The sequence below is a fragment of the Rattus norvegicus genome, chromosome 2 (genome assembly GCF_021556685.1).
Source record: "Rattus norvegicus strain SHRSP/BbbUtx chromosome 2, alternate assembly SHRSP_T2T, whole genome shotgun sequence".
Lineage (NCBI taxonomy): Eukaryota > Metazoa > Chordata > Mammalia > Rodentia > Muridae > Rattus > Rattus norvegicus.
The window spans coordinates 232,629,737-232,652,500 of record NC_141535.1 but is presented as its reverse complement, the minus strand read 5'-3'; the positions used below and the strand labels follow the sequence as shown (position 1 = coordinate 232,652,500).

General features: G+C 37.7%; 1 protein-coding gene across 2 annotated transcripts in view; it reads right to left on the bottom strand.

Moving 5' to 3' along the window:
- The window catches only part of Unc5c (unc-5 netrin receptor C), a 372,474-nt gene that overhangs the window by 152,690 nt on the left and 197,020 nt on the right, over window positions 1-22,764 (bottom strand). For both annotated transcript variants that reach the window (NM_001415084.1, NM_199407.2), the window contains 1 exon segment: window positions 4,763-4,984. In NM_001415084.1, coding sequence (NP_001402013.1) covers window positions 4,763-4,984 — 222 coding nt within the window.

Genomic DNA, 22,764 nt, shown 5'->3' with positions numbered 1-22,764 from the left:
TGTAATTTGGAGGTTAGAGAGATGGCTCTGTGGTCAAGAGCACTAGATTCTCTTGCAGAGGACCCATGTATAGTTTTTGGCACCCACGTGGCAGCTCTCACCCATTTGTAACTCCAGTTCTAGAAAATCATATTCTTTCTTCTGGATCACGCAGGCACTACACACAGGCGAAGCCCATACATACACGTAGGTAGAATGCTCATACATGTAAAGACAAATAAATAAATATTTGGATGTAATTTTGAAGGTCTTCTAGGAATACATTACTGTGTCCCCAGATGAAGAATTTCCAAATACTGAAAACATGTACCATAGTTTGCCTTTCTTTAGACATGAGAAAGAAATGCCAGTTAGTTTAACTGATGAAAAGGCAAACAGTAAGTGTAGTGAGGACGTTAATCAATAGACTTCATTTTGACCAATTATATAATTTTGTTAAATGAGTGGAATAATCCTTTATTTCAATCCTTCACCTCAGAAGATGAGGGACTATACTCTCAGCATTTAGGAGGGACACTAGTTTTTTTTCCATTCAATTTGGTTTGAAACAGGGTCTGAATATATTGCCTAGGGTGACCTTGCACTCACTAGGTATCCTAGGCTTGCCTTGAACTGGTCACAATCCTCCTGCCTCAGCCTTCTGATGGCTGGAATTGTAGATGAAAGTCACTGGGTTAGAAATAAGTGAAAGAATTTTTAAGAGTTCTCCTCTTCAGAGTGCTTATTAATTTTTGATGTGAAACTGTCTTTGCTAGAGACGTTGTTAAATGCAATTAACTATTCTTAGTTGCAAGGAATGTGATTGTTACTGCATATGTTTGCATGTGTTGTTCTAAGAAAGATATAACTATAAAATAAATATGCTTGCAATGACTTTGGTCTGTCATTTAAGAAAAAAATTGTGAGTTTTTTAAAGACACCAAAAACGTATCTGTTTTGCTATGTATTTCAAGACTTAATATATTCCAATATTTCTTGCCTTAAATGAAACCACTAAGGTCTCCTCAGTATAATAAAATCAGAATGTTAAAGTATAGAGCTGAGAACCCAAGTTGCAGGTAAATCTAGTTTTATAAAAACATAAACAAAGAAAACCCACAAAGAATTCTATTCCCATTCCTTTCTTGCAGTGTTTGGTCTCAGAAGATGGCAAAGAAACTTTAAAATAGGAGACCAAGAAATTTCTACAAAGTTTGTCTTGATTGAGGATTTATGATAACTGGCAGAGAGCTGCAATAAAGTGGTGTAGGCTGTTCAGTAGGTTTCATTATTTAGGATGAAAGTAATATATTCAAAAGACTGAAAAATATCAAACAATGAAAGTCTTAACTCACCACCTTAGATCCTTAGCTGTCAACATCTTGTGTGTTTAGGCAGAAGGTTACAATTTCTGTACAAAAACACTTTCTTCTTTGCACAACAGCAAAATGCAGTGGGAATGCTGGGTTATGTATTTTGGATTTTGTGTTCAGTTTTATCCGACAGAATTTATACAGCTTCACAAGGGGAAAAACTTCACTTAAAAACACCACCACCATAGTAATCCATTCTAAGAAGGATCATATCAACAGGGCACAGTGGGCAACCTGCAATGGTAAGTCTTTGTGTGCATCCAGAATTTTACTTGTAGGATGTCCCTAGACTCCTTTGCAGGATGTCCCTAGACTCCTTTGCCTGGTAGAAATGGATATATGCATTTCAATATTGGTGCTAATTTCATACTGGCACTAAAACTTGTGCCCAGTAAAAAAGGTCCTTAATCCATGTTTTGAAGAAGGTAACATCTCCTTAGATGCTTATTTATAATTAGCATTCCATTGCCTAGAATTACATGTTCTAATGCTGGTTGATTTTCTTTTGGGTGCTGGTACATTTTCTGAAATGCAATTTAAAAATATTTGCATAGTAACTAAGTTATCTCTTTGACTCATGTTAATCAATGTTGATAAAAGTTTTTAAAAATATTCTCCTTGGCTCTGTTTGTGGTATTTTAAATTTCAATTACATGATGGCTTCCTGTAAAGCTTCTTCATTTTGTGTTTTAATTTAAAAGGCTTGGCTGTCCCATTACTGAAACTCAATAACCAACCAACAAATGGCCAAAATGATAATAGTGAAGATGGTGGTGATGATAATGATTATGAGGAGGATGGTGATGGTGATGATGGTGGTGGTCGTGGTGGTGGTGGTGGTGGTCGTGGTGATGATGAGGAGGATGATGATGGTGATGATGATGGTGGTGGTGGTAGTGATGGTGGTGGTGGTGTCTGTGGTATGGGTGATGACACTCTATAATATCTAGAACTTACTTTAAATAATGAAATATGATAACATGCTTTGTGTTTCTATTTCTTTCCCTTTTAACTTCCTATCGTGCTATCTCGAAACATGTACTAATCAACTATTTTTTAAACTGGTTATACAGTCATTATCATATCACATTCTGGAAGTTCTTAAGTATTTTAATGTTTTATCTAACCAAATTTTAACTGCAGATCTGTGTTTGGTCTTCTGAGAAGATCACATCTCTTTTAATGTCTTTTATTTTATCTTATGTTTATAAAGAGTCTTTGACTGTGCTTCTATTTCAGGTTGCACTAAGCTGTTCTTAGAAGTCACTCTATGTTGAAGTGTGGCAATCTTACAGACTCCCCTACAGATGGCATGCATCTCAAAAATATTTATCATTCATATTCAAGAACAATATATAAGTGTGTGCATGTGTATGTGTGTATTTGTGTGTGTTCTGTTCACACACAATTATTTTTATAACTAAGTAGACTTCAAAAGTATTCTTTCTGAAGCTGGGTGTGTATCTTAATGGTGGATCCGATGTCCAGCATCCCCAGTATCACAAAGAAAATCAATCTTTCAAATTTCTTAAAATCATAACCACATAATTTCATTTACATTAATATTCTAAATGACATGCCGCATTAATTTGAATTTGAATTGGCTATCTGTACCTAGAAAAAAATAATGAGTTACATTATTTTGAGCAGCTAATTTTCTGTTTTCCCAATATTTGTAATTTATTCTTCGAAGCTGCATAAAATTTCCGTGTATACAAAATTATGCCATATGTCGTAATGGTACTTTTTGTCTTTCTTTACAACTTTTACACATCTTAATGATGTATGCTCTCTAAAACACTTATTGTATTAATGGGTTAGAGTAATACTCTCAGCAGTGGTGTCTGTGGATTCCTTCTTATATGTGGCAAGTATGGCACCAAAGGATAATTGCTAACTTTTTTGGGAAGTTTTATTTAGAAATAAAAGCCATCAAAAATTATATAACATTTGATTCTCTCTCTGGACTCAGGTACTGGAACTTTCCCTTAACTCGCATGTATTCATCCTGAATTTGTGTGTGTGTGTGTGTGTGTGTGTGTGTGTGTGTTTTGTGTGCATGCACATGCTACTAATATATTGAAAAGTTTGCAGAGTGATGAATATCAGACATTTCATTTTTATTTATAATCTTCCCATATAGACATTTTCATAAATTATTAAGACAAACCTAAATACTTTGATTCTCATTTTCACATTTGTGATATTTTGCACTCATTGTTAAAAGACTTTGTAGTTGAAATCTTTAGAAATAAATGAGCTGAAATCAATAAAATTCAATTCTCTCGAGATTTTTGTCAACATCTGGTAGAGTTACTTTCTGAGTAATTAGATGAAGAGCTTAGGCATTTCCCTGATGTAAGCTTGCCCGTGATTGGATAATCATTTTTTTCTGTAGTCAGCAGCTTGCAGTCAGTGAACGTACTGACTAATAGATTAACAGCAAATATGCAGAACTACTATTTGATTTCCTGACACCACTTATACTATATCCCTATATGTTCCACATGTCCTTCCGAGATGCCTCTTCTCAGTCAGTAGCCTAGTCTATGCCTTTAATGGCCATATCTTCAATCGATGTTGTTGTTGGTGATGTGGAAGTAGGTCCCTGTCACGAGCTGTTCTGTCCTTGTTTCCGATTAAGCCAATAGATAGGCACAAATTGGCATTATTTACAATTTTAGTACCATGAATCTGCTTTCTGTATCGTAGAGATGTCTGTGAAAGATAAGATGTAAAAAAATTGTTTCCCATTTCTATCATTTTAGCTTAAAAATGTTGGTTAATAATGTCTTAACTCCTACTGTATGTCTTAGATTTAGATTTGAATGTTTTAAGTGCTATTCTCCCTCCTGGAGATGAAAACACTTAAGCCTCAGAAGAAAGTTTTCTGTCTGTCTAATTAAAGGAAATATAAGATATTACATAACTAACTTTCACTGGTAATTGGAGATAAGACATCACAGAAGTTTCATTGATAACTATCAAAGAATAGTTTAAATTATTGTATAAAATAATATCAGGGACGTATGCAGATCAGTGTTGGGCAGTGATGTTACCGAGCACAATGCGTTCCCATTTACACATGATGCCCAGATGCAGGAGATTTGTCTTCGACTTCCATACAAGTGAAATTCAAAGACATCCGTTGCCAGGATGTTTAACATTAATTCATTCAATTGATCCCATATTATGCATCTTATTGAATAGTCACATAGTTCATCAGCAATAAAGCATTCATCCTTCATGGCTTGCTTTGCATTGTATCAAACGAGATCATTAATTCTTAACCTAGCTGATTCAAAGTTTTTGCCAAAGGACAATGACTCTATATGAGCCTTTCTATAAGAAGTGTCATGAGAAGAGCACAGTGGGGTTAAGTGAGTCCTGAGCCCCAATCCCAAACTCACCGGAGGTTTCATCTACCCTCTCGTCTACTACGTGGTCCTTCTGATGAACCCATTCGCTGTTGCACTTGAAGTAGATCTGGGTGGCAGGGCTGGCTTTACAATACAGGTTCACAGGCTTGTTCTTCACAATGTAAGCTTCCTCGGGCTCAATGAGAAAGTGTGGTAATGGCTCAGGTGGGTCTGATGGAAAGGTTTCTGGGAGTTCATGGAAAAAGTCATCATCTGGTAAAGGAACAGAAAGTGGAAATTGGTCAGAATATGGTAATTTGTCTTCTAGATTATGTTTTTTTTTTTAGAAAAATGACTTTAACTGAAAAAAATAACTTCTTGAATGTGTGTTATTATATGCAAAGCAATAGTTGGAAATGTTGACTGGGTATTCAATATATGACAAAACTTAACCCAAGGAACTTAGCAAATAATCTGGATTGTTATTTTCTATATATGATAAAACTCTACTGGAGGAACTACTGAAAACACAGAGAGTGAACAGCAAACTGAGAAACGAAGTCCAAGTTCTTGTCACTAACAGAATCTATGATCTTCACAGCACATTATGTAATTCCCGGAGTGCAGGGTTGCTATGAAGAACTGAAACAAGGGACTAGAGAGATGTCTCAGTGGCTAAAGATAATTTTTTTTTTAATTCCAGAGGACCTGGGTTCAGTTCTCAGTACCTGCATGGTGACTCCAGTCATCCATGCATCTAGTTCCAGAGAGTCTGATGTCCTCTTTGCCTTGCATGGGCAGACCACACATTTGATGCACAGATACGTATGCAAGGACAACAGCCATAGTCAAAAATAAATATTCAAACAAACAAAAACAACATCTGTTAGACTCATAAGGCTCGTTTAAATCTTTTGCAAAGATCTGAGCAAAAACATTGAAAATGTGACTTAAAGTTCTTTAAGTCCAGTTGCAACTTGATCATTAGTTTCCAACAATCCATTTGATTCTTTTAATCAGCTGAAAATATTCACTGAGACTAAAATTGTCTAGGCACTGAAAATTAGTGGGAACATTAAGTTGGTCACTAGTGGAGCCACGGTAGAAATGCTATCTGGTCTAATCTTGAATTTTTACTTTGGATTTTATATAGTATTATGTGACTGTTAGAAAATTAGTTACCCTTGCTATATAAAGGTTTTCAGCTTTAGTGAGAAAATACCATGCATGCCCTTAGCTTTGAAAATTGTCAAAAGTGCTCACACATCTGACACTTCCATGTCACCGAATAAATCTAAGCTAAAATCACTGGCGAGATTAATACCTTTTAAAGTCCTTTTGTTTTTGTTAACTTGAATTCCACATGATTTCAATAGATTGAATAAAACCTAGTAATATCTTATAAAATGATTGAGCCCTTTCATTATGTTACACATTACACTTGGTAATTATATTTCTAGCAGGGACAGAGAAGAACAAACTATCATTAGTCCATAAAAATGCTAATACTGTGTGTTAAAACTTATGGGTTAAAAGTAAAAAAGAATGTACTTTATAAATTCTCCAAAAATACTTTTCTGTAGCAATAGACATGGCATGGCATTGGCATTTAGAGGCTGGCTGTGCAGATATCAACATGAAAATCATTACATTACGCATTCGATTTCTATCTCGTTTTTGGGGGGTAGCCATTGGTGAAGTAGACATCTGTCCACTAAGAAATTTGGCCCATGACTTTTATCATCTAGGTCATGGGATAGCTTTCAAATACTAATGACACCCGGTAGTTGCCAATCTGCTTTGGAATAAAAATTGGGTCTACTTGAATCACAGCCAAAACTAGTTTTTGAAGCCGCACCACCATAGTTCAATTCCTGACATCGTGGAGATAATGTCTGCTCTAACTAAGCTTTCTTTCCTACCCCATCTCCTTGATATACTTCTTTATGCTAAGGCTTTATTTCTAGTTTTTCCACCATTGATAAGCCAGGACACAAACTGTCAGCTTACTAAAGAATAACCTTGTTTACATCAGTTTCAGCTTCACTAGTCAATATGCAAGACCACTCAAGACTGCTCAAATAAACACCCTTAGGAAAGCAGAGGGAAGAGGAGCTGTACTATTGACAGATCCGTCTGCACAAATTTGATGTCTTGAATGCCTTACCCAATCTTTCTGTCATATTCAAGAGCACTCCCTTTACATGTGAGGATGTACTAGGCTGATAATCAATACAGCTATACAAAATGCCACACTCAAATTTTACCGAAGCATAGCTCTTGTTGTACTATTATTCATGAAAGCAAACAAGACAGTAACTCTAATATATTTCACTTTTCTTTTGGATTGTGTTTGCGTACATATAAACAAGGAAATGTAGTCAAAACTACACATTTACTCAAGCATGCACAAGATAAAATATGTTCCAGTTACTGTTTTAAGTGAAGCTTGTTCCTTTAAAAGAAATGGTTGCAAAGTACTTGGTAATTAAACACATCTATTTTATTCAGTAATGCAGCATATATATTTATAGGTTCATATCCCATAGAATGTATTTATGAACAGTAAAAACCAGTTGTGTCACCTAGCCAAAAACGTGCATCTCTCATAATTTTATTATCACTATTGAGAAGATGAATAATAATGGAAGATGAGAAAAATCACATGCACATTTTCAGGCTAAAAGAAGCTCAGTGAAATGCCAGCAGGAAAATTCATGATTTAATAAATATCTAAAACACCTATGAGCAAACTAATTGGGCATTTCCTTGATTTTGAGTTCTATCATAATATAATCATTACACGTGAAAGATATTAGCCTGTGTCTTGCTTTGAACTTTTATATCATGGATTTGTCAAATTTGCTTGTTAACTCTTAAAAAGGAAGTATAATAAAGAATCATTTCTATCATGAGAGAAAACATTTTCTTCGTGTGATGGAACTTGTATTTCTATTATATATAATTCTCATTTCCATAGAGCTCATCTCTTTGTGTTCCTCTACTGAGGTGCCTTAACAGACAATAGTCCATTATCTTAATATTTCTTATGGTATCCATATTGTAAATTCCAATTTACAGCCTCGGTGAAATCAGGTTATACATTATGTCTTGTTTCTAGTACTCAATTCAGCTGTAGGAAGGACAATGGGGCAAGATAATTCAAGACCCTGGGTTAGTGGATATGTGTAGTGGAATAAATAAAACAAAAGAAACATGGTGACTCTTAGTAGGCTCATAGATTCTGAAATTTCCATGTCTTCACTCTCATGAGATACAATCTGCACCATACCAAACCTCATGAGTACAGATAAACATCACCCCAATCATAGTAAGGTAAGAAAATGCTTTCTGATTTTTGCCAGATAAAAATTCTAAGAGGCAGTATTCATTTTCCTGTTATCATGTTGTTTATTTTTAAAAATAATAATACTGGTACAACCACTCTGTAAATCAGTCTGGAGGTTCCTCAGAAAATTGGACATTGCACTACCTGAAGACCCAGCTATACCTCTCTTGGGCATATACCCAAAAGATGCTCCAACAAATAACAAAGACACCTGCTCCACTATGTTCATAGCAGCCCTTACAACCAGAGCTTTCAGGGATGAAACCACTACCGAAAGACTATACATGGACAGACCAAGGGCTCCAACTGCATATGTAGCAGAGAATAGCCTTGTCGGGGCACCAATGGAAGGGGAAGCCCTTGGTCCTGCCAAGGTTGGACCCCCAGTGCAGGGGAATATGGGGGGCCAGTAAGGGGGATGGATGGGGGGGAATGCCCTTATGGGGGCGGGGAAGGGAATGGGGGCTTATGGACAGGAAACTGGGAAAGGGAATAACATTTGAAGTGTAAGTAAAGAAATCTATCTTATAAAAATAAATAATAAATTTCACTTTTTCTAGTGTGTTTTTAAATAAACAAATCAACCCCCCTTAACCAAAATGGTACAAATTAATGTGAAAAGTATATAACTATCTAGCATGGCTATGTTTATGTGTATTTAGTAAGGAGAACATAGGTGGCTTATAATGCCTCTCACTCTACACAAACACATAGCTGCTTTGTCCCATGTATTTGGCTCTCACGTGATTGCCTCTTACTTTGCCAACCTGTTTTAGGTAACTATCAATAATCTTCAAAAGATTAAAAATACTTAACAGAAGCTCATGATTATATTGCCTTCATATTCATTATCATAATTCAAAAGGTTTAAAAGATATTTGTAAGTGGATATTAGCCCAACTGTTCGAATTACCCTAAATGCACAGAACACACGAAACTCAAGAAGGATGACCAAAATGCGAATGCTTCACTCCTTCTTTAAAAGGGGAACAGGAATACCCTTGGGAGGGAATAGGGAGGCAAAGTTTAGAACAGAGGCTGAAGGAACACCCACTCAGAGCCTGCCTCACATGCGGCCCAAACATATACAGCCACCAAACTAGATAAAATGGATGAAGCAAAAAAGTGCAGGCTGACAGGAACCGGATGTAGATCTCTCCTGAGAGACACAGCAGGAATATGGCAAATACATAGGCAATGCCAGCAGCAAACCACTGAACTGAGAACGGGACCCCCATTGAAGGATTCAGAGAAAGGATTGAAAGATCTTGAAGGGGCTCGAGACCCCGTATGAACAACAATGCCAACCAACCAGAGCTTCCAGGGACTAAGCCACTACCCAAAGACTATACACTGACTCTCACCCTGGGCTCCAACCTCATAGGTAACAATGAATATCCTAGTAAGAGCACCAGTGGAAGGGGAAGCCCTTGGTCTTGCCAAGACTGAACCCCCAGTGAAAGTGATTGTTGGGAGGTGGGTAATGGGGGGAGGATGGGGAGGGGAACACCCATAGAGACGGGAAGGGGGAGGGGCTAGGGGGATGTTGGCCTGGAAACTGGGAAAGGGAATAACAATTGAAATGTAAATAAGAAATACCCAATTTAATAAAGATGGAGGGAAAAAAAGATATGTGTATATGTGTGTGTACCATGTTTATGCACTGTGTGTACCATGTTTGTGTACACACCTATGGTAGGCAGAGGGTAACACACTCCCTGAAACTGGAGTAAAAGGTGGTTACAAGTTGTATAATATGGGTGCTGACAACACACACAGGGCTAGCTGTACAGTGTGTATGGCCCAATACAGAATGAGAATTCCAAGATCCTAGTTTAAAATGTACGAGAGTTTCTGAAAATAAAATAAAAATATTAAATGAGGCCCTGGCCCATTGAGACAGAACAGGCGACATTAGTTAGGCATCCAACCTAGGTATAGATGAAGTAAACCGGGGATTCTGTCACACAGTGTGACAACATTCTAGGGGACATTTATGTTGAAACTCATTGGGGATTTCACTTATTTTTAAGGTATATTAGTTAGTTTCTAAAAGACAGGATTTTAGGCAGAGAAACCTGGGCTCTAGTCAATTCCTTACAGCAGAAGTCGTGTGGCAATCTGGGCACAACCTTCCCTTATGAGTTACAGTTGTTACCACCCACTGGGCTGCCTTCAGTAAGAACATCCGGACTACAGAGGCCAATTCTGATAGACTAGCTCTTTACCAACAGAGACTACACAGACTGCATACTGAGATCACATCTTAGAAGCTTGTTGATCTTAGTGTTCAAGCAAACCAGCATTCAGATACGATTAAGGTCTTATCTCAAAACTTGAAGCTATTAAAGACCAGCCCTGAGTTTTCACCCCACGGAGAGACCAGCAATGAAACTGTCTTGCAACTTCATTGAGACCCTATCAGGGGGACGCTAGGAACCTAGTTTATAAACACAGCTACAGACTGGGAACTTCTCTTGGGCAATGTGTTTCAACTCTTTTAAATTATGACATTTTGTAAGAACGTATTCTTCAACTTGAAATGAAGTGCACCACTTGGGCCAAAATTATATGAATAATGAAATGGTTTCGTTTTATGTAGTTTATTCATATTAACAAAGTGAGATTCTTATGGTAATCTCCTCTCTGTATGGTGAAGTTGGTATCAACCTAAAGCTAGACATGCCTTTGTGTGTGTGTGTATGGATACATTATTACTCATTTTATTTTCTTCTCACATTGGGCTTACATTTCTACTTTCTACCATTTCTCAATACTTGCTTTACTCCAGCAGTGCTGTCTTTATCTGGGGTTCAGTAAATCTTAGCATCTCTGTCTCCATTATCACATGCAGGCATTAGCTTTTTCATTTATATACAAGTGAGGAAAGCTTTGTACCATGTATTATCTTTATAGACTTTCATTCCACCTAATTCTTGACAGGAAAATACTATGCTATGAACATCAATCTTGGAAGCTTTAGGTTGCTGGTTTTATTGCTATATCAAGCTTTAATTTTCATCAACTTAATACATACATTTCTACATTTCTGAATCACACGACTTAAACTGTTATTGCTCATAGAGTGAAATATAGGACCATTATCTCTTTGTCTGAGACTCAAAGCATATTCTTCTAAAATGGATTTTGCTTCCAAAGAACTTGAGAGCAATTTAAAATGAATGACTGAAAAGCTAATTTTATCTGCATTTGGCTACTCATCCATCAGAGATATAATGTATGATAGATTACCAAAAAAGTAGCTGGAATTAACTGTTTTGAGTAAGACTCTAGGCTATTTTAATATTTTTATTAAAATATTCTTTGGAAGACCAAGTCTATGTTCTACATATCAATAAACATATCAGTGGATTCACCCTTTAAATCTAAATAGTTGGATCAATAATGCCTTCAATGTATTCTATAGTTGGATATACTGAATATTTCTAACTTCAAAAGAATTACTTTCAAAGAAATATTTTCTAAGTACATCTTTCTACTCCTAGGAGAAGTATAAAGTTAACATGCTATTTTGACATTTAGTTATTTCTGAAATAGAAGCACTTCCTTATGCCCTGGGAAGGTTCTCCTGTTCTCTGCCTTTCATACTTTGAAGCCCTCTTATTCTCTTATGTTCTTCCTCTTTTTTTTTTTTTGGTTCTTTTTTTCGGAGCTGGGGACCAAACCCAGGGCCTTGCGCTTCCTAGGCAAGCGCTCTACCACTGAGCTAAATCCCCAACCCTTGTTCTTCCTCTTCTGTGTAAGTTCTACTGTACACCTGAGAGACAATCTTTAAAAATTTACTTCTTCTTTTAAATTACCAAATATAAGGGAAAGAAAATGGCCAGTTTCATTTGCTGAACAGTTCAGCTAAAATTTTTGAAAGAATATTGAGAGGACCAATGGCCATCAGAGTCAAGAGGATTTATAATATAACATATTATTTATATTATTATAATTTCTCTCTGTATATATAGTATGTATACTTCTAACAAAGGCTGCCTCACTCTTTAGAATCCACACTGTATATACAAAGTGACACAAAATTTGCATACCTGTGTGTGACTATATTTAGTGAGCCATGGCTTATTTAAAACCCACACAATCTATTACGACAAAAGCCATTTGAATTTATTGACATGAGATTGAGCATATCGAGCCTCCAACTGAAGTGCAGTTCAGTAGTTTTCTGAAGTGTCCAGTCATAGGCATACTGTTCATCAAGGAAAATAGGGATTGGGATTTGTATATGAGGAGGTGAGTAAAGAAAGCAAGTTTTGTTGACTTTTATATACTTTTTGTACCAACAGAGAGAGATGTGTGTGTACATGTATTATGTGCATGTGTATAGCATGACTGTCATGCCAGGGCAGAGGATGTACAAGGAAAAACTTCACAGCAAGCACATGGAGACATCAGAGGTCATTGCTTCTGGGGAGAAGTGCAATGTTGATAGAGAATGCTGATATTTTATTTAAAGGTTTGTCATTCATATATATGGCATGATTTTTGAACTTTTGTCCAAATTTAGATATAAATTAGATAACTTTTGTGCTCCTTAGGACCCTTCATTAAATACAACTCCAAAACCAACAGCACTGACTCCATTAAAAATTACTCCACATCTCCATTAAATGTGCTGTTTGCAGACTATCGAATTTGTATTTCACTTTCATTTACTTATTCCTAGATTCATTCTATTTTTCTCTTAATTTTGCCCCCAATTCCTCAGTTTTTTGACCTCTGATTTAAATGAGCAAGGTTTATTGCCCTTTTCATATTTTTTCAAGATTCCGTATTTAATGACCACTTTCCATATGTCAGTGTGGTCCTCACCATTGTGGCTGAAGTTCTTATACTTTATCTGCTTTAGCCTTAAATGACATCTTAGGTACAGAAAGAGAACTCATGCCTTCGGTACCTATATAATATAATAAATATAATATAATTAATATAATATATATTATATATTATATATATATATTCATCTCTGTTGAGTTATGGGAAATGTCTGACTTTTTTACTCCCTTCTATTAGTTAATACTTCTATGGTTTTATTACGAACATTAAGCAGAAGTAAATAAATAAAGTCACAAATATTATAATTTTGGGGTCCGGAGAGATAGCTCAGCAGTTCAGGTCACTGGCTGTTCTTCCAGAGGAGGTCAATCAACTACCTGGTAGCTCAGAACCAGCTCTCACTCCAGTTCTCTGAGGTTCAATGCCTTCTCTGGTCTCTGAATTTTCCAAGCAAATTCATGAAGCACAGATATATATATGAAGGCAAAAATACCCATAAACATAAACTAAAAAGATGAATAGACAAATAAAATGCTTAAAATAAATTTAAAAGAACTTTACAAATCTTAATTATTGACAGAAAAATAAGACATTAGCTTAGAGCTAATTCCATTACTCAATAACTAATGAGAATGATATGTGAGTCTCACAAAGAGGTGAATATTCAGTATTTTAATGTATTCATATCACATATTCTGGTGACCTCCCTGGAAAACTGTCTGAAGTGGTCAGTGTTTGTGTTAACTGTGCCTGGCTCACATGTTAAGTGCGTGTTCCTCTGAAGGTGACTGTGATGTGACTGAACTCATAGGTAACCTGTAGTGAAAAAAAAAGTCAGTTATTCTAGATAGTCTGAGTCTGTCTCAAGCCTCAGGAGCAGACATGAGGTCCCCAAGAAGCTCTACTAAACAAATGAAAATATAGATAGATAACTCATGTCATCAAAATCTCCTAAGCCTCCTGCTGACACTATTCAGCAGCCTGTCTAATAGCAGGTGAAAGATCCCTTCCTCCTAACCTAGCTCCCACATTAAGCCCATAGCTGCTGTCCCTATTGCTCCATCCAGTCCCTCCCAGAAAGCAAGTTCATGCCCAACGGTGGTGCTTACTCACTGTCAAACATCCCATGCCTAGAATGTCTATCATAGAATTTAAGTCTTTCTTTTCCTTTCAATTTTCATTGCTATCCCTAAGGATACTTCACGGGGCAACACAGCAATATATAGGAATTTTACTTCATTTACTGAGATCACGGGAGTAAGAAGAAATCATTGTAAAACTACAGCAGAAATAAACATCAAAAGGTCTCTTACTCTCAGTCTGTGTATGTACTGAGTGTACTTATGAAGTGTGTACTTATTGATGTGTGTATGTTCATGTGGATATGCACTCGCTCACATGTGAGTATGAAGGGCAGATGATGTCGGGTATATTTCACTGATGATTTTCCACTTTTATTTTTTGAGAGAGGATCTTATAGTGACCCTGAAGCTCAGAGATTTAGCAGGGCAGTCTAAATAAACTTCAAGAATACGCTATTTGTGTCTACTGCTTTGGGCTATAGGCACATGCCTCTGTGTGTGTGTGTGTGTGTGTGTGTGTGTGTGTTCAGGAGATCTGGACTAAAGTCTTCATGTTTGAGCTGTAATCACTTTACTGACTGAGTCACTGTCTCAGCCTTCAAAGCCATAATTAACATGTTTGTAAGTATAAATCTATTTTCAATATAAAAGAAATCAGCTTTCTTTTCTGAAAATGTTAATGCTAACAATCGGGAGCTATGTCTAGTTTTGGACTAAGTGAATTCTTTCACATCACACTGAAGGTGTGAATGTGAAGTCTTACGGTACACCTGATTGTGTTGCCTTCATCTATTGTGCTCATTTGACACTCGATGAATTACATCACTCTTCCCATTTATAAGCTTCCTCCTCCTTGGGGACTCTGCATTAGCACTGTATTGCTTCCTATCCTATGTCTTTGACCTTCCACTTTCTCCTTTGCTGCTTAAATACAGCCAGATACTTCTCAAAGCTTCTCCTTTGGTCTCTCCCTTGGGCATCTCATCAAACCCGTGGCTTCAATTTTCAGATCCTGTCACATACACAACCTTCCCCTCCACTCCTTTGCTCCTTAAAACCCTCTGATGCCTTTCTATTGACTGAGAATGAAATCAGACTCTTTATCCAGGCCAATGAGGACACACTTGCTCTTATTGCTTCTGTCCTCTATGTCTCTTGTCTCAGCTTCCTGTCCTCTTGCCAACACATGGAGGCAGACAGTCTGGCACTATTTATTTATCACACCACATCTGTCCATATCCACCTGCACTGATGCACACTCACCCATACTCATTCACACTCATCCATTGTCACCTTCATCACCCAGACCCATGTACACTCATCCATAATCACCTGCACTCTCTCACACTACCCACACTCATCCATACTCACCCACACTCGCCTACACTCCCTACACTCATCTGAACTCACTCACACTCATCTACACTCATTCCTAATTATCTGTACTCAGCCACACCCATGCACAGTCATCTACACTCTCCCACACTCACTAACACTCGACCACACTCACACGCATCCATACTCACCCACACTCACCAACACTCATCCATACTCACCAACATTCATATACACTCACACTCATCCACATTTACCTACACTCACCCACTCATTCACACTCACCTTCACTCGCCTACACCTCTCTGTACTCATCCATACTCACCTGCACTCATCTGCACTCACCCACATTTACCTGCACTTACCCACACTCACCTACACTCACATTCATTTACACTCACCCACCCTCACCCACATTCACCTACACTCACCCACATTCTCTACACTCACACTCATGTACACTCACAAAATTCATCCACACTCACCCACACTCACCTACACAAACACCCACACTCACCTACACTCACACTCATCTACACTCACCTACACTCGCATTCACCCACACTCACCCACACTCACCCACATTCACCTACACTCACACTCATTTACACTCACTCACACTCATCCACACTCACCCACACTCATAACTTGTGCTTTACCTAAAAAGCATTTTTTTCTGTCTTAAAGATTATAGCTCAACTCCCCACCCCACCACCCGTCAGGCAAAAAGAGAATCAAGATCACAAAATCCACAGAAATGTTTCCTTCTAAGAACACATTTCTACATTACTTCTTATTACTGCCACCATCGTCATCATTATTTTTTGTTATTATCTCACATTAACTTGCTCACTAAACTGATTGCTTTCCCCCTTGCATAGAACTCCAAGCTCCGTGAAATCAGTTGTACACTTTTGCTCAACACTATGCTCAGCACCAACTTCAGATGGACTTACCTCCCTCCCTTAACATTAAACTGACTTTTAACATCAATTCCTCATTTCTGTTTATAACATTACTTTCACAGTCAGAATAGGGTCCCTCATGAGGCCTGAATAAATAAGGAATAGAGTCCCATATTCTTTATCTGAATTATTGCAAGACCTTGATATTGGTTTCAATTGTCTGATTTTCTTCCTTCATGTCAATGTGTACCTGTATTAGTCAGCTTTTCATTTCCGTGGACCAAATACCAGAATTAAGTTAAAAAGAAACAAAAGGTTTATTTTAGCTCGTGGTTTAAGATCTCATAAACATAACCCAGTCCGCGGTCATTTGAATCCATTCCAGTTAACACTATTCGTCTCGTGGCAACCAGGAAGCAAACGGCCTGAAGGAAGAAGGGGCCGCTAACAGGACGGGTGCCAAGTCCCAAGTCCCTCCAACTGTGTCACTGAAATGTCCAACATCTCCTCACAGCCCATCAATCGGTAGCCCATCAATAGGGAGCCCATCAATGGATGTTTGGCTCTCTCACATCTCATCTCAGAACACTGCTACATTGGAGGGCAAGAAGAAGCAGAAACAGTTTGGATTCGCACCACAAAGATAGTCCATGACTACAATGGCGATGAACGGTCCACCATGAAAGTGGAATTGAATTCGTTTCTGCCAGGAATTCTGAGTATTCCACAGAACATGACCCCGCATCTTAGCATCCACTTCTTTATCACCACCCCCAGAGGAAAATGTGCAGATGCTGTATCACACAAATACAGTTTTTAAGTTATTTTCTTCCATATACTCCAGGGCTTGGAATCATGGCATTCAGAATTGACTCTTCAATGTCTGTTTCTATTCCATTAAAAAAATTCATTCCTAGTCTTCTCAAATACAATTATCCCTCGCTGTTCAACTGCAAAAGTCCTATAATGCAATTTGAGGGGCCAATGGTTTTACGTCAGGCCAGAGCGGCCATATCCCAGAAGGTTCTAAAGCTTTTTCTCAATTGAACAGAAGTTTTCTATAACTGATAACTTCAAGAACTATAAAGAAAAGTGTTACCTGTATAGATTATGTGTTATAAGTCAAAGTTTGATGAAATCTACAGTGATCTCATTACAAACAATGCATGCATGTTTAACTGTTATAAAATTTCATGTTTATACAATACCAAAGACTTCGAATACCTGCAACCTAGCTTCAACGAATTTCAACTACATTCCCAAAAGTTTGTGTTTGTGTGTGTGTTTCTCTCTCTCTCGCTCTCTCTCTCTCGCTCTCTCTCTCTTGCTCTCTCTCTCTCTCTCTCTCTATGTGTGTGTGTTGATAGTATGTTTAGAAATGTAAAACAAGTAGAGATAAAAAGTATTGTAAAGTATGAAAAGAGGGAATATGTTAAAAATATGAGTACTCAGTTTATGTGATGCAATGGTCATCTTAAAACTTAAGACACTAGACATACTATTATTAGTATCATAAGACTACATGTTTTCTCATATATTTTTAAAGATATGACAACACTCAAAATTTCTCAAACACATTAAAACTCTACTTAGGGACTTTTTAATAAGTAAGGTATTCCATATATATATGGAACACACACGCACACACACACACACACACACACACACACACACAGTCCTCTTGGAATTCACATGACAGTTCGTGAGCAATGAAAATAACAAAATTTAATAGGATTGCCTCACATTCAGAAATTGAAGATAACTTGATTCTCTTCTGTCCTTCACTTCCTACATAGAAACTACCAAAAGGAGCTTCTCTATGTGTGGCCTAAGTGATTGATAGATTGGGTTCTATATCAATTATCTTTTCAAAGTCTCATAAGCAGCATCATTTGCCTGCTACAGAAATGTAATGCCTGGCTACTGACTCTTGATTTAAAATACTATAGTTCCTCCTTTCCTCTCATCATGGCACACAAAGGCCATACTAAGCAAATATTTGTCTATATTTCTACAAACAATATTTTGCTGAAATTCACCTGGCAGTTTATTTATGGTGTTCTACTTTTAAATTACAATATTATTACATCATTTTCCTTTCTGTTTCTTCCCTCCAAATGTCCCATATACCCAACCCTTGTTCTTTTTCAAAAGCACCTTTTATTTATTCATTATATTATTTTATTTTAAAGTACATTAGTTACATGCAGCTGTATGTGTGCCTGTTGATTTTGCCCTGTTTAGTAACTATTTTTAATGTTGCTACCTTTTTTAAATTGAAATTATACTCAGGTATTTTAGTAGGTAGAATTCTACAAAACACTGCATGGTATATATGTACATGTCGTAGGTGGCTTTTAAAAACACGTGTTGAATATATTCATGCTTCAGAACTGATTTACACAGTACATCCTATGGAATCATTGCTTATAAGAAAATTGTTTACCTCACAATCCTACTATGTCCCATGACACCTCTGCCTTGTTCAGCATCAGTTAGCATTCCTTCTATTGAAGACATGAAGCTGCCTACTTATGGGTGTGGTGATGTTTCTACAACACTTAAATTTCTCTAGGCGCTTTATAATGAAAGCAAGTGTACATCGCAACTCTTACCCAAAGTACTATTATCCTGAGCTCCAAGTAGTTAAACTCTGAATTTATATGTCTGGACACTCTGGGTCATCACGTTTATGCAGCCGGTGCTGTGCTTCAAGGAAAGAGTTAACCCTGCTGATGAGCAAAAACGTAGATTGTGAACCTCTGACTTTGCCTCAGATCTATGTGGATGGAAACGATGGCATATCTGCTCTCAATGCATTGGACGCAGTGTACGGACATGCAGGACAAGAGGCCCAGCAGATTGAAGATGGAAAGGTTATGCATCACCTCAAGCAAAGTACAGAGTTGGTTAATGTTTCCCAATGTCACCTCCCCTGCCATTGGAAATCAGGATGCTTGACATCGGGACACCAAATTATTAAAGCTTCAAGCAGTGACACTTTCTTCTCCACGTGGGGCCTGGCTTCTCCTTGACACTTTGTTTCTACAGTCCCTTCAGGCCCCTTGACCTTTACTCCCTGCCTTTAACCTCCATAACTAATTAGATGTGGCCTACTCGTCAGTGAAAATAGTTTGCTTCAAAGTTTTCATTCAGTGTTCCCTTCTGGGCATGCTTTGTCACCTCACTTCAGCCTGCCCTCTTTACATGAAGTTTAAAAGGCTGAGTTATTTTTATAAGATAAAAAAAAAGCCGCCTTTCAAGATCTACACCTACCTTGATGCTTCACAGAATGACTGGAGTGTGACGTCTGACAGAGGCTTCAGAAACCATGAAGTTATTAGTTTCAGAAATTTATGGGTAAACATAAGGTTCTGAGGACTCTGGTCTTATTTGAGGGAGTTAAAACTTTATGATTTGCTGTCTGGCAGCAATTTTATTTGAGATCTAATTAAATTCTGCAATAAAAAACTAAACAATGGAACCAACCAACCATCCAACTGAAGACTGACCAATATAGTTGGGCTCATTTTCAGTAACTTTCTTTGGAAATCATATTAGATGTCAGGAAGAAGCAGCTTCATTAACATTATTATCTACTTAGGAAAAGACAATGGTGGAGCTGGACAATATGGAGTTAAGTCTCAGAATAGGGTCTCTGTTGCTTTTTTCCCAGGAATAACACTAAAAAAAGAAAAACACTTAAGTAGTTAATTACTTTAGACCTACTTCCACATCTCACAAATATTTGCACAAAGTTATTTATCTATTTAAATGCTTAACTATCAGGTGTCGAGGTTCTTGGGCTAGTGTATCACTTGGATATGCTCAGAGAACTGAGTAACTTCCACCTGTCCTGTTTTCAGAAGAGGCCAGGGTGGTTCTCTTATGCTTTGCTTTTCAGGGAGAGTCTCAAAGAGGTAGCTCATTCCACCCTGGATTTCACCCTGTAACACAGACACATTCATGATCCTCCTGCCTCAGCCTCCTGAGTGAGGGTGGCCAACTGACTATAAGACATGTTTCATTTTCATCTACCTTGTGAGATACAACTTTTAAAATCTCATAGGCAATGAATAGCCTAGTAAGAGCACCAGTGGAAGGGGAAGCCCTTGGTCCTGCCAAGACTGAACCCCCAGTGAATGGGATTGTTGGGGGGAAGGGCAGTAATGGGGGGAGGATGGGGAAGGGGACACCCATATAGAAGGGGAGGAGGGGGTTAGGGGGTGTTGGCCCAGAAACCGGGAAAGGGAATAACAATTGAAATGTAAATAAGAAATACCCAAGTTAATAAAGATGGAGAAAAAAAATAAAATCTCATAGGTGAACACTTAGGTACTAAACATTTGTGTGTGCCTTCAAGACCATTTCTCTCTGTGACAGAGGATCTAGGCAAGCATTCTACATGCGTATGGCTTGGTAAACATAACTGTGTTACACTGGATATTGCCTTCCACATCCTGAAAATGTACTTGAGAAATTTTTTTCTCGTATTGCTATACTTAGCAATTATAACAAGACTACTAAACAATCATCCATAAAGCACTTATGAAATGCCAGGTACCCCATTAAGGATGTTAGATAGACTTCCATTGACTTCCCACAATATATTCATGGATAAGACCATTATCTCCATTCTAAAGATGAAAACAGTGGCAGAGAGATTAATTAAACTGCTGAAATATACACAGCTAACTAAAAGCACAGGAAATAAACACAGAAAAAAACCTTTGATTATCAATCATTACCTAGGCTTAAAAAACAGCACTGGTGTGCCATTCACTCTGTGAAGTTGCTCATGAAGAAATCAACATATATTTATTAGTTATAGGCAAAAATATTAGCCAATATAAAAATAATTGGCTAATAATTGAAAAATAATTTTCCAAATTATTGTACAACTGTTTCCTAGTCTCCTCAGAGATATCAGTAATATGTTTTTATTTTTTTTAGTTGTATGAACTTCTAAATCCATGAACATGCTTGTATAAACTGGTTTTTAGTTGCTTATCAATGTTGATTTGGGGGCTGGTAAGATAGTTCAGAAATTAAGAATCTTTGTACCTCTTTTAGAGGACCACCGTTCTATTCCTAGCATCTATATTATATGGCCTATAATTGCCTTTGATGTCAGCTCTATGGGATCCAGTTCTCTCTTCTGTCCTTCTAGTGTACCTACATACATACACACACACACACACACACACACACACACACACACACACACTCAAACATACACACTCACAAGCATGCATGCATGCACACAAAGATACAAAGCCTAATAATAACAATAAGTTGTTTATAAATTAAAAAGGTAATGTGTATGCTAAATGGAAGGAACAGCATATCAAATTATGTCTACAATATAGAAAAAAATCCATAAAAACATTACAGTGTAGAGTATGTCTAGCAACCTATAAGTCATTTGCTGCCCCACAGTTGGTATTAACACTGGTAAAATTACTGTCAAGTAAATGACAATCAACAAAGACAACATGAAAAACAAAAAGTAAGGAATCTGAGGTAGGGAGGATGATTTGTGTTGTGATAGGGCACTGGGGCCAGCCCTGGCCTTCTGTAATGTGGGAGGAGGACATGCTTGAACCTTTATCAAATCTCCCAAAGGAAACAGGAGTTGACCGCATTTGCTAATACAGAGGAGGTGGTGATTTGTGGGAAGGGAGAGGGCACAGATTCTCATGTTAAGGAGGCCAAAGGCACTCATGTCTGCAAAATAGAGGTCTCTGAGCTTACAAGGCTCTTTTGAGCTGAGTATGTCCTTCCTTTCTTCCACTTCAGTAATCTCGAGGAGTGAAAACACATTTGTGAGTGCAGAGAGTCACTGACATTAGCAGCGTGTCATTATCCCAAAGTTTGAAAGAGCAATGGATTGATTTCAACGCTCACAGTGGGACAGGGTAGGACAGCAGGGCTCACATGTCTTTCGGGATCAGTATAAATTCATAGAGCTATTTCAGGGTCTCACGAACAGGTGATAGACTGGTGGGTCTGCTTGCATACTTCCTCCTGTGGGAATGATTTTATCCTTTTAGATAAGTCAGACTGATTTGTTGTTTTCTCAGTTTGCTTTTCTGCAAATCGACTTTAAATGAGCAGGTTGATTTCAGGGCATGTCTCTTAACTCCCTCTTCTTCCGCTTGGGTTCAACTCAAGTTCTTGTGAAATCATTATCCTTTCTGTACCTCCAAGATGGACTGCCACGAAGCCAAATTACAAAGCAAACAAAATGAAGTTAAGAGTGTGTTCAAGGCTATGCTGCTTGTGCAGCTGTGGGCAACGAACCAAACAGCCATTGTGAAAGGGTCCCCTTTTAGCATGGGCTTCCTCTATGTCCTATGCCTTTGACTCTCTGAAACACACACCCCCTTAGGCCAGAGAGGTAGTGTGCTCTCCCCAAACTAGAACTACATCAAAATCAAAGCACAGTACCCCCTTCAACAGTTGGAAGCACAAAGAATCAAGGCAATTATTAGGGTTTGCTTGCTTCTCAGAAGTCACTGCCAGTCCTTCAGGGAGTGCTCTAGTTGTAAGATTTGTCAAGAAACGCAAGCTCCAAGCTCT